Genomic DNA, 12,052 nt, shown 5'->3' with positions numbered 1-12,052 from the left:
AGGGGGGCACGCTCCTAACCGGGGCGCTCTGACATGCTGGGGTGTCCCAGAGACAGTGTTAGGTGAGCAGCAGGCCCACAGCAGCTCCCTGGAGTTTAAAAACTGGAAATAGGCTGACATAACTTTATGTTATCTCCTTTTTTTGAAAATTGGCTTTCTGCGTGGATGCAGGTTAATATTCTGCTACATGGTATGTACCCTCATCTGAGACACCCCACTGCCTGAGACTGCAGAGAACCTGGCTGACCATGATGTTGGTCAGGGTCAGACGATGACCAGACGCCCTCGACTTTCCACCCAAAGGCCCTCAGCGCACTCGCAGCGTGGCAAGTTGGTGATTTCCTAACCGAGTCATGTAGCTGAAGGAACCAACGCCTCCCCTCAGCCTGCCGGAATCTGAAACAGCTAAAATCTGTGGCAGAGCCCCATTTGGGATATAGAAATACAATTTGGGGTGCACAAGACAAAATGATTCAACAGCGCACACAGCACTCAGACTGGACGCGCCAAGTTGCCTGTTGCACCCTCTCGAGTAGTAGCCACAGGCTGGGAAGCAGACCTCGCTCCATGCCGGCGGTGGGCGAGGAGGGAACCCCGCTACCGGGAGGGACAAGGAGCGGCCACGCCACAACAGGTGCTCTCTGGCTGCACTGCACGTGTGAGGTGAATCAGAGAATCAGCATGACTGTTCTGATAGTTTGATGGGAAAAACAATTGTTTCACTTTCTATGTATTGCAGGAGAAAGCGTGCTCGAGACTGATGAGCACGACAAGTGCCCCGTCGCCCCGCCCCCGCGGGCGTAGAAGAAAACACCAGTTTTCATAAAAACAAGATACTGGGTAACAATGACTAAGAGCCTGTGTCCTGGAATCAGACACTAATTCCAACACTGACTAGCTGATGGGCGATCCTGAGCAGTGACTTAACCTCTCTGAAGCGCATTTCCTTCATCGCCATAAGGAAACAGGACGGGCGACTCTCATGAGGCGGCAGCGAGCATACAAGGTGATGCCCGGAAACATTTCCCACAGGGCTTGGCGCGTGTGAGCCTTTCACAGACAGTAGCTATGACGGTGGTGGTAAGCGATGGCAGTGGAGACAATAATGGCGGTGATAATGACAACGATGGTGATGGTGATGCTGCTGCTGCTCGTGGTGCTAATGGCAGAGGTGGTGGTGACGGGGCGGGGGGAGAGATGATGTGCTCATGGAGATAGTACTTGAAGGTGCATCTATCACTGGCTAGTGTGCAAACTTGCTCAAGTCGTCTTCTCTACTCTTAGTGTCCTCATTTCAAAAATAAAGACAATAGTAATGGCTACTCTGAGTTCAAGGATTCAGCAGTGTCTGTAAAGAGCAGACCGGTCGCTCTGGAACACCGCCCGGGGCCCTCAGGAACAATGCCCTGCGCACAGAGGTGATGGGTAACGCCCACGCAGCTGCTTACCTCTGGGCTGAGGCGTTCCCCGTTCTTTAGCCACGTGTACCAAGGCCTGGGCTTCCCACTGGCTTTGCATTCCCAGAACAAACTGTCATGGATAGACAGGTATGTGTTGTGGATTTTTTGTTCCCATTCTGGAGGGGCTGTTTCAAATGGAGACAAGAGCAACTATTTGACAAGTCAATCATCCAAGACATCATGCTGCCTCCCCAGGACTGCAGGCATCAGCAGAACCAACATGGAGCGTTCCTGCCCACACGGGGTGTGAGGGGGGACACCGGGGCCTCCATGTCGGACGACAGCAATCCCATTGCAAATGTCAGCGGCCTCTGGCTAAGACTAGTGTCACTTGACATTTGGTGGTACCTACATGACAACTCAGGAGTGGGGGGAATGGTCGATATAGAACAAGGACAGAGTAATTCCTTGCTAAACATGAACACAAAAGTCAAGTTAGAAAACGTATACCAAAGGTGACCCCACAGCGGGCACAAGGCTACTGCCCGAGTCGGCATAAACTACCAGCTGAAACCCGGTGTACCTGGCACCAGTCACAGCTGCAGCTTAGTGGCTCAGAGCAGAAATAAAATGCGTTGCCCGTCTGCCCGTCTCATTTCAGTAGTACAGCAATACTATCCCCTCCCCCCAAATAAGAACTTCGGAGTCACACAAAGGCTCAGCACCTGGCCTGAATTCTGGGCACAGGTTTTCCAAAACTTGATCTTCTAGTCTGAGAAAGATCTACATATTACCAAGGCAAAAGGCAACCAGCAGAACTGATGTGAAAGTGTCATTTAGGTGGAAGTTGGTGTTGCCCTCACTATGGTTCATGGACACAAGCAGGGGTAAGTTTAATGGGTGAAGATCGACATTTCTCCTACAGAGATGATGGCAGGCTGCCTGGCGGTGCCCAGAGACCCTCCCTTTGCAGGGCCTGGATATGGAGGGCTGGGTGACTCGCCCCGGAAGCTCAGGCTGTTACCTGGCAAATGTTTAACATGTATCATTATGGTTAATTCTCCGTCTGACCCTTTATAGTAGATGCTGTTTTAGATCTGTTTGGTGACGTGAGCAAGAAGACATAGCAAACAGAAACCAAGCTGTGAATTCTCGAGCAGCCCCTAAAGGGCCTGAGAATGTGGCCTGAGGTTCGGTGTCCGGGAGAAGCAGAGTCCACGGGGAAGTCAAGAGTCAGAGCAAGGGTCAGGGACTGACGTGGTCAGCGACATGGGCCATGGCCAGGGAGTCCTCATAGCTGCCTGCAGGAAAGAAGGGCAGCGTCCTTCACGACTGCCGGCCACAGGCGCCGGGGCGTGCAGGGTCACCGCGGGGTACCTGGCTGTGCGTGCGTAAGTACCATGCAGGGCCCTGGAGGACCCCAGGAACCCGCCGGGAAACAAGACCCGCTTCCTGCGCCCGGGCCAGGACTGCTGGGTCACACCTATGCTGGCGGGACCCACACGCTGCAGACGTGCTGCTGAGTCCACTCACGTCCACGTGCTGTATGATTCGTAGGTCGTCACGCGCTGCCCTGACGCGTGGCCGGCGCAAGTCCTCCGGGAGAGGGTGTGTTCTCACAAGGGCTCCACAGGGAGCTGTCTGGCTTGCTGTTAACGTGACAACCGCACCCCGAGCTGCCTCCTCCACAGGCACGCTCTGGGCATCCCAGGACTCCAGAGAGAACACGCTGAGGTCGCTCCCCGCCTGGACAGGCTTCGCATCCCAGGGCCAGCGCAGGCGCGGGTGGGGCAGTTGCTTTTCCTGGAGAGTCCCCACACAGAGGGCTCTGGGCGGCCACTGAACACACTCATGCAACGGGACTGAGAGATTCTTTTCTGGAAATGCTCCAGCATGAGTCGGCTCTCACGGACCAGGGCCGCTCTCTGCTCCTTCGGCGACACACTGACAAACCAAAAGGCAAACGAGAAGCCGCGTGCTGGTCTCCTGGCGAATCACCCATTACTCCCCTGGGCCAGTGGCTGCTCCCGGCTCACGGGCGACCTGGGTGAGGACCATGTGTGAGGCCTGGCGGGAGTCTCCTCAGAAGGATGTTCGGGACTTTTTCCTTTGGATCTGACAACTATTATCTGTGAGATTCTGCTTTGCTCATCTGCCGTTTCTTCCCTATAACATCACTGAAAATTATTTCTAATTTTTATCATAAGAATTATATGAATTAATCTTTGTAAAATCTTCCACGTAAGCTAACAGTTGCTATAGGAGAAATGCCTTTATTTTTAACTTCCACTTTACAGATACTTCCATTTCTGGCTAATCTTTTGATTATATCTTTTGTCTATTTTACAGAAAAAATGAGATCCTATTAAAAATAAACCAAAGTCTTTTAATATCTGGTGCCAGTAAAAAAAAAAAAAAAACTCCCACTTGCATCCTTACTATTTTATTTAGAAAGGATGCCAGATTTCAAAAGCTTTCCTTTAAACAGGAGTTGCTACTGGAAATAATACACGTATTTAGAAATATATTACATATAAATAAATACATATGCAGAGGGATAACCAGTAGGAAATCAGATCCTATATATAAAATAGCAGTTTTCATTCCAGGTTAAAATTGGAAATTCTGAAGGAAATGGAAAGTAATATAATGGAGCTCAATATGTGCTCCCCACAAGACTCCCCGCTGGCCTTCCTGCGAGGTAATTACAATTCCTTACTCTTTCCTAGTTATCAAAAAATAATGTTTTTTTCTCCAGTTACTTTATCATTGATTATAAACATGTCATACAGAAGAGCATTTTTCACTATGTATTAATATAGCTTTTCACTAGTATCACTACATTAAACTTAGCGAAGAAATTAAGAGTATTTGAAAAAGCTCCAAAGATTTTGTTAACACTGGGTCATATATTATGGTTTATTTGCTATTTTTTAAAAAAGAATTTTTTTCACGTAAGTGAATGTTTTGTCCTGGATGAAAGAAAACATAAAGGCAACTTCCAGATGAGATATGCTTCCATCATCGCTCCTAGTCCAGGAGAGATCCTGGAATGTATTACTTTAATGAAGTAATGACTGCATTTTTCTATTACTGCCTGTGATTTGACAAAATCTCGGAAACATAAACGTGGGAATGGCTCGGCAGCGCGAGGCTGCATCTGGCGTTTTCCCCTTTGTCTGAAAATTCTACTCAGGATTATAACTGTGATGGGAGCAGAGCGTGCTGTGTACAGGGACTATCCCGGGCTCCACGCCACTGTGTGTCATCAATGGCGATGGCTTTCATCTGACACTGCGGGGTCTCCTGCAGTAGTGGACACTGGCAAGCACGCGGCACAAACACCCGTCCCTGCTGGCCACGCGCAGACCCTGCGCCCGGCGCGCCCTCTCCTAAGCATGCTGGGGCCCACCTAATAGCTCACACTCCTGAACCCCATCTGCTCACCGTAGGAAACGAGCTGGCCCTTGGCGAGGTTGCTCCCGCGCAGGTTGCCCGCGGCGCACTCATAGACGCCCTCGTCCTCCGGCTGGAAGCTGGGGATCTCCAGGACGGCGTGGGGCCTGCGGCGCTGCGCCTTCCCCGGCAACGGGCCTCCACTCAGCCGCCGCCAGCTAATGTCGGGGACTGGACTAAACAGCGACACCTCATTAGCACGTAAAGAGCCTGGATCTTCCCGAAAAAAGGATTAGACAAGCAGGTACTGAGTGCAGCCTCAAGGAAATGGGCACTCAGGCCGCGGCCCCGGCTGGCCCGCCCGGCACGCAAACATCCACCACTCGGCCGGCAGCTGCCCCACTCGAGGAAGGTACCGGTCACAGGCCATGGCCAGGCACACGGCCCCGCCCCCACACTGCTCACAGGCCAAGGGGACCCCTGGGCAAGGAAGTGCCCTTCTAAGGGGCCGGGAGTGGAACCCAGGAAGTGAGGGTGGAGGGAAGTGGCCCTGGGGGGGAGGTGACGCTGAGAGGGTGCCGCTCCCTTGAGCCACTGGTCCCAAGGCCGCCTGAAGAGTCCCCTGCGGTAACCTCATGAGCAGGCGGCAGGCCTGGGGCAGCGCCAGAGGATAAGGTGGGTGGGAGTATCTCTTAAAATGGCGAAAATGCATTTGCTAACGTGTAATCTAGCAGTAAGGGTTGAAGTTAGAAACTCCTAGCAAGGGAGGCCTGACTCCAGCAGATGTAGTAGCGAGATGTGCTGGTTACCACCGGAGGGCGTGCCCCGGGAAGAGGTACTGGCAAAGCTGACCCCCCTCTGTATCATCTCCCCTTCCTGCTGTCGAGTGATTCTCCAAACCCTTAGAGATTTTCAGATGCTTTAAATATCCTACTCTAAATATATTCCAGGTACGTAATAATAATAATAGAGAATCATTTTGCAAAGCCAGATGAAAAGCCTTGTAGGAGCACAGGCTTTCTTCAACAAAAGCTGCGTGGGCAACGAAGCAGGGAGCACTCCGGGAGCTGGCGGGGGTGACTCAGCAGAGGCCGCAAGCGGAGAGGAAGCGCCGGGAGCTTCTGCTGGCAAATGGCCGCGGGCCTCCGTGCACACAGGCGCCAGGCCACAGCCACGCGGCCACGGCCACGCACTGCCAGCGCACATCTCGGCAAACCTCCCCGACTCAACGTCTGAGTCATCTGTTTTTCTCAGAATTAGCATATAATTACAAATATAACTTTCATTTTGATAAACACAAAATAATTATCATGACGAGTTTACTTTTTTTCCTTTGAAAAAGCCCTGCCACTTACCGAATTAGGCTTGTCGCTGCAGAAAACGGTGTGCTCCTGCCAACGATTAACGTGAGGCAATTATCTGCACATTTATTTTATGGGACACCAAACAGGCAAAAGTGAAGTTCTAGAAGGAAATGGATTCACAGGAAGTCATCACCGAGCTGGGTGAGTCCTGTGTCTGTGGCATCAGCCAATTTTTCAAAATGCGCGTGGTGCACAGGGGAGCACAGGCCACTGTCTGGGGGGAGGACGGACGCCTTGCCCTAGTTCCCAGCGCTTCCCTATAATAAGCACGAACGCATGAACCAAACGTTCTCAGAAAGTTTCCTTATGGAGAGAAAAGCTGGCTCTGCGCTGTCATGAATCTTGTCTGGATTCATGCTCCTTTGTTGCTTTATGACAGTGTGATTTGGGGCGTGTGACAAACGCATGCACAGCAGAGGCCCCCCACCCCCCACGTCACCCAGGCAGGACATGGGGTGAGCACCGAGCATCCCCAGGGCCAGTCACCGCGGATCCTGCCTAGGCCGACAAGCCAGCTCTTACCATGACTAAGTATCTGAGCCTCGGAACCAGTACCTGAAGCCTGACGTCTAATAATGACCGTCACAACATCACAGCACATGGCTGTTCACCAGCCACAAGGCGTGTGGCAGGCGGGTGTGTGTACACAGGGGGTGCCCTTTATTTCATCTCTCTCCCTGGAACTGAGAAGGCTGAGCCTGCATCGATGCCTCTGTGTCTCTGCTCAGAGCCGAGGGGCTAACTCACAGCTCAGCCCAGACTCCAGGCTGCGCAGGGTCCTCCTCCGACGCCCTTGCTACTCATGATGTTACACAAGCGGATCTCCATTTCAAGTGACCAGTGAAGTGGAGGCCAAAAGAACAAGGCCCAGAAATTCCAACTTTTCTGACTTTCCTAAAAGCAGAAAACTCAGCAATGGCGTCCGCATCTCCCTGACCACCCTGAACGCGCAGGGTGAGCGCTTTTCCCTCAGCAGTCACCGCTCCCCACCAGCCGCTGCCTCCTGCGCCCCTCCCCGAAGACAGCTGAGCAGCGAGGGGCCTCCTCCTCCAGGTGATGGGGGAGCAGGGCTCCCCAGGACAATGCCGTCCCATTGGGGCTGTAAGCACCAACACCCCTCCGCTCCGCTCTCCTCTCATCTGTCTCAAATCTCCACTCTCCTTGGGTTCTTCCTAAGAAGTATTTTAATAAATCACCTTCAAAAATGTATTCTTTCAAGGTCTGCTTCTTGGAAAACCAACTTACTAGGACCCACAGCCTGTTCTAATTCTGCTCCACTTTAATTATAGCACCGATGCCACAGAGGCTCTGAGGATACCTTGGCCAGGCACGAGAGTGACAGGGAAGCAATGGCGAGAGGGGAGGGACAGAGGAGAACAGAGCAGGGCAAGTTTCTCATTAAAAACAAAGAACAGACACTACATTTTTCCTATCTCAATTGTGTTTGAAGTGATAAAGCTCCCATGAGCCTTTCAATTACGGAGAAGGTTATAAGATTTAGGGTTGGATTCTACAGAAGAACTTTCAATTTTGAAGACCGGTGTAAGACTCAGAGCCCTGGACTCCAGGTCTGCGGTGGACACATTTGGATTTTGTCTATATTTTGTTTTCCTTCGAAACCCAACGCTGCATTGAGGTGGGAGGGCCACACCGCAGCTCCAGGACGGAGGACACGCTTCAGTCTCGCCTGGCCCAGGACCACCATGTTACGGAGACCAAGTACACCCAACCGGAGACCAGCAGGGTCATGCTGGGATGGCTTAGCAAGAGCTACTGAAGAGGGTCTTTCCCCTGGGGGCCTTTCTGTCAGTGGGACTGGACCTTGGCTCTCCTAGGTGATAATTCCCCACCAATGGAGAGAGAGTCCTGGAAAGCCAAACCTAACACAGAGGACAGGAATGCCGTACGCCCAGATCAAGCCATTCCCGATGCCGAAAAAAGCCCTCTTGGAATGCTATAGTTAGAAGTGCTTTCTTTTATGAATTCAACTTGTTGGAGTTGTTTTTCTTGCTGCTTTCAACCAAAAAACTAAGAACTGCCAACACATTCCGAATGGTCGGATTCAGGGCCCTGCTGGGTTACTTCCACCTGTGACTGAATTGCAGGACACGGGCAGTCCCTTCTGGATGGTGTATGTCACACTTTAGACACCTCAGGGTTCTCAGAACAACTAAACTATCAAAACTAATGATTTGCATGTTTAAATTAAAAAAAAAAAAGCCTGGGCCTCCCTGATGGCGCAGCGGTTGAGCGCTGGGTTGCGAAGATGCCTGCAGCCTCTGCAGCGCCGGTTCCATCCCCGGCTGCTCCCCGGCCACAGGAGGAGGGTCCCACATGGCGCGCAGACCTCTCCTGCCGCCCGCTGCTCCCCTCAGCAGTGTCCTTCGGTCCTTCTGCCTGCTCTGCTCCCCGCTCTGGCTCTGGTGAATTCTCTCACCCTCCCGCGCTTCTGACTGTACCCAGTGCTTGTATAAATAAATAAATAAATAAATCTTTAAAAAAAAAAGCCTTATCAATTGCATTTTGTGGCTTCATTTCATGTTAACTAAATTTCTAACAGGAGCAAAATCAAGCAGTTTTAGAAGATTTCACAGTTGCTAATTAAATGCTGAGATTTTCCAGGTTTGTTATGTAATTGCTAAATATGAACGCCACGATCCCCTTGATTATCACTGGTGGTGTGAGATATAGCCAGAGAGAACAAATGTAAGACACGGATTACATAAAAATACATATGCATTTTAACGAAAAGTTCCCATTTTATCCCAGAACTTCTTCTGAAGCATGAAATGAACCTCCTGGCTTCACACCCATCTCTCCTCTGCAGCCGCCCCGAGTGGGCAGTGGGCGGGAGAGCCGGAGTCGCGGTGGGGAGGAGACGGCGCTGGTAGGAGCTGTAGTTTTAAATGCTTGTTAACTTTTCCAAGTTAGGCCATTCTGTGTAAATAACAACAATAATCATTATTATAAAACTATCATAATGTGGTATGATTTATGCACATGAGCAGAATGCAGCTCTCACATTTATCGGCTGTGCTTTACTTCATCCTTATAAGCACGGATTTTATGAATAATGGAACGGGGAAGAAGAATTGCGCACCGTTCACAGGGTTATTAGGCAGAATACACTGGATCATCCCGCCACGTGTTTAAGAGCTATCCAGCACATGATGCACAGTATAGGGGACGTTAGTAATTAATTGATAAAATAATGTATCATCATTATTATGTTATCGTTACCATTTCAAAAGCAAGAATCCCAGCTTCTATTCGCTGGTTTTCTGTTCTCTGTTAAGAATGCCACGTGACAGGCTGTGAGTGTGGGGTGTGTGTCGCTGGCCGTGAACCCCGCTCTCCTGCCCAGGGCCTGCCCCTCATTGCAGAGCTCGGCTCACTTCTGCGCCAGGACGGCAGGGGTCCCTCGAAGGGCTGTTGAGCCTGGCTAACCACCTGGCACCACCGCGGTGGAGAGGAGAGGAATTCCAGCTCCCCAAAGGAAACCATCCTGTGTAAGAAACCTGCACATTTCTTGTGAATACCACGCCCATTAGTTGAGCGTGTACTAGGCCCAGGCGCTGTGACAGATGGCCGCCATATGTCATCAGAGCTAAACATGCAGCTGGCAGCTGCTAAAAATTCTAATTACCTTCTTGGAATGGAACTCACGTTTAGACAGGTAATTTCTGCTAAATTATTACCTGCCAATTCTCCTCTACTTAGGGTTCCGGTACAGGCTAATTTATTGCGATTCACCTTCCAATTCTTGGTGTCGCCGCCCCCTCAGTTACCACCCGGGTCACCTCCCCCCCTCAGCATTCTTCTCAGGAATCATCCAGTTCCCGGGCTGATGGTGACAGAGGCGCCATGTTTGCGGTGGATCATTTTCTTTATGAGCCAGCGGTCTGTTTACATCTAACACATCCCCATGTGCAGGTGCCACGGAGCCCGGCCTATGGGGGCTCCAGAAGGCACCGACAGAGGAGGGCCATCGTCACCCTAACTTACGTACTGGCGTCTTCTGGCAGCATTTGGCTTTTAGCTCCACTTCCCCAGCCTTTTTTTTTTCCCACTTTCATCTTCACAAATACACGTAGAACCCGAGCCTGCACAGAAATCCCAATAAAGAGACGACCCGAAGCAGCCTCTCGGCCAAGTGTCCTCAGGCGGGTGTTTCGAGGCCTTTTCTTCGTCTGTCCCTATTTTCTGCGTCAAGTTGGCCCGGAATGTGGGTCCTCACAGATGGGAAATCTTACTAGATAAGCAAAGTTTTCTCTACTTTCTTTCTTTCCCACCCCACTGGTTTCCTGCGTGTGAAATAATCAGCACCATCGGGCAGAATTTTCACTCCACCCTTTCCCATTATTATGTTCACTGAGTGAGCACCCCATTAATTGTACCTGCAGACAGAGACTACACCTGGTAATCACCTGGGTAGCTCGACCTGAATTAGCAGCCACATTCAAGCTCTCCACACTCTGGCAGGAACTGTGCTTCGATTTTGTACCTTGAGCCCATAAATAGAATTTTCATTACTAGTGCTATTTGAGAAAGCTTATATTTCTCCCCTGGATTTCTTAAACCTCATTATCCACAGCTTAAATCCAGGCTATACCAAGTTTTAAACTAGGAACTGGTACAGAGAACCAGTTTCCTAAGACGCTTATATTTGGATTATTCTTGACTTGAACCTCATTTCAGAAAATCCTGTCAGCCATTTTTAATCGAAGAGAGGGAAGCAGGATGCAGAACCAGCAAAGAATGCTTTTGTGGCGTCTTCCGGCCGCTCAGCTCACAGCTTTCATTCCCCAGCCTGAAATATTCATGCAAAGAGCTTGGAATACAAGACTGTCCTATGGGGATACAATATGGATAAATTCATGAGTTCTGTCAAAAAGCAATCTCACTGTTGTGGAAAAAGGGAAAACATATTTTCTGAGCGATCTAAATGTAGTCATGATCCCATCCTAGCGGTCAGCGTCCACACGGCGCTTCCCGGGGGGATCTGTGCGAGAAGGCCCAAGTCTGGAGCTTAACTGACAGCTGCCGCAGCCAATAGCAAACCACAAAGGTTTCCTCGCGGTCAATAGCACGGGGTCAAGGGAACAGGCACATTTTGCGGCTGGAGGTGGATTCCCTACCTCCTCTGAGCCTCAGTTTTCTCTTTACATTAACTGAAGAGGATACTGGGTCCATAAAAGACTTCCTGAGGTCAAATGAGGCAATAACAAGGAGACAACATTCTGAAGTGGAAAGCTGGGACCCCAATGAGGCTTAACAAACCGTCTTATCACCACATAGAGACAGGAAGTTCCTACAGTCCAAAACTTCCTGAAGGATTATGCTGCCACTTTCTACTTCTCTTAACTAAAATACCAAAAAAAAAAAAAAAAGGATAAAACTTCAAAGACGACAAAGAGATGGCTAATGGGCATTTGGAAACATTCTCACCAGCTCCTGCTATCAGGGACGTACAAATCAAAACCACAGTGAGCACAGCTCACACCTGTGAGCACGGCCAGCTCAGAAGGACCGGAGGCAGCAGTGTTGGCGAGGCCCCTCGTCCACCGTGGTCTGGCCCAGCTCCTCAGGAAAACAGTGTGGAGACTCTGCAAACCATTTACAATACATCGACCACATTGTCCAGCCAGTCCACGCTCAGGTCGCTCCCCAAAGCAGACGCTAATTCAAAGACAGGTATGACCGTGAAATAAGTCAAAGGAGAAAGACAAATACAGATGATTTTCACTCATATGTGGACTTGAGGACAACACAAGGGAACAGATAAAATGAAACTAAAACAAACCCTAGAAATCTGTCTGCGGACCTGAGGTGACCAGAGGGAGGGTTGGGGGGCACAGGGAGGCTGTCGAGTGACAGTGGGCCGTGGTAGTG

At 50.5% G+C, this 12,052-nt stretch overlaps 1 protein-coding gene across 1 annotated transcript in view; it reads right to left on the bottom strand.

The window, feature by feature from the left end:
* CNTN6 (contactin 6) overlaps positions 1-12,052 on the bottom strand; it is a 302,895-nt gene that overhangs the window by 34,693 nt on the left and 256,150 nt on the right. Inside the window, exons 10-11 of the mRNA XM_054694220.1 lie at positions 4,848-5,032; positions 1,449-1,585 (exon numbers count right to left, since the gene is read on the bottom strand). Coding sequence (XP_054550195.1) covers positions 1,449-1,585; positions 4,848-5,032 — 322 coding nt within the window. The remainder of the gene's footprint in view (positions 1-1,448; positions 1,586-4,847; positions 5,033-12,052) is intronic.

Source organism: Talpa occidentalis, unplaced genomic scaffold (assembly GCF_014898055.3).
Source record: "Talpa occidentalis isolate TD23 unplaced genomic scaffold, MPIMG_talOcc4v2.1 talOcc4.10, whole genome shotgun sequence".
NCBI classification, from domain to species: domain Eukaryota; kingdom Metazoa; phylum Chordata; class Mammalia; order Eulipotyphla; family Talpidae; genus Talpa; species Talpa occidentalis.
Note: the sequence above shows the minus strand (reverse complement) of the source record. Positions and strands in the feature narration are given on the sequence as shown.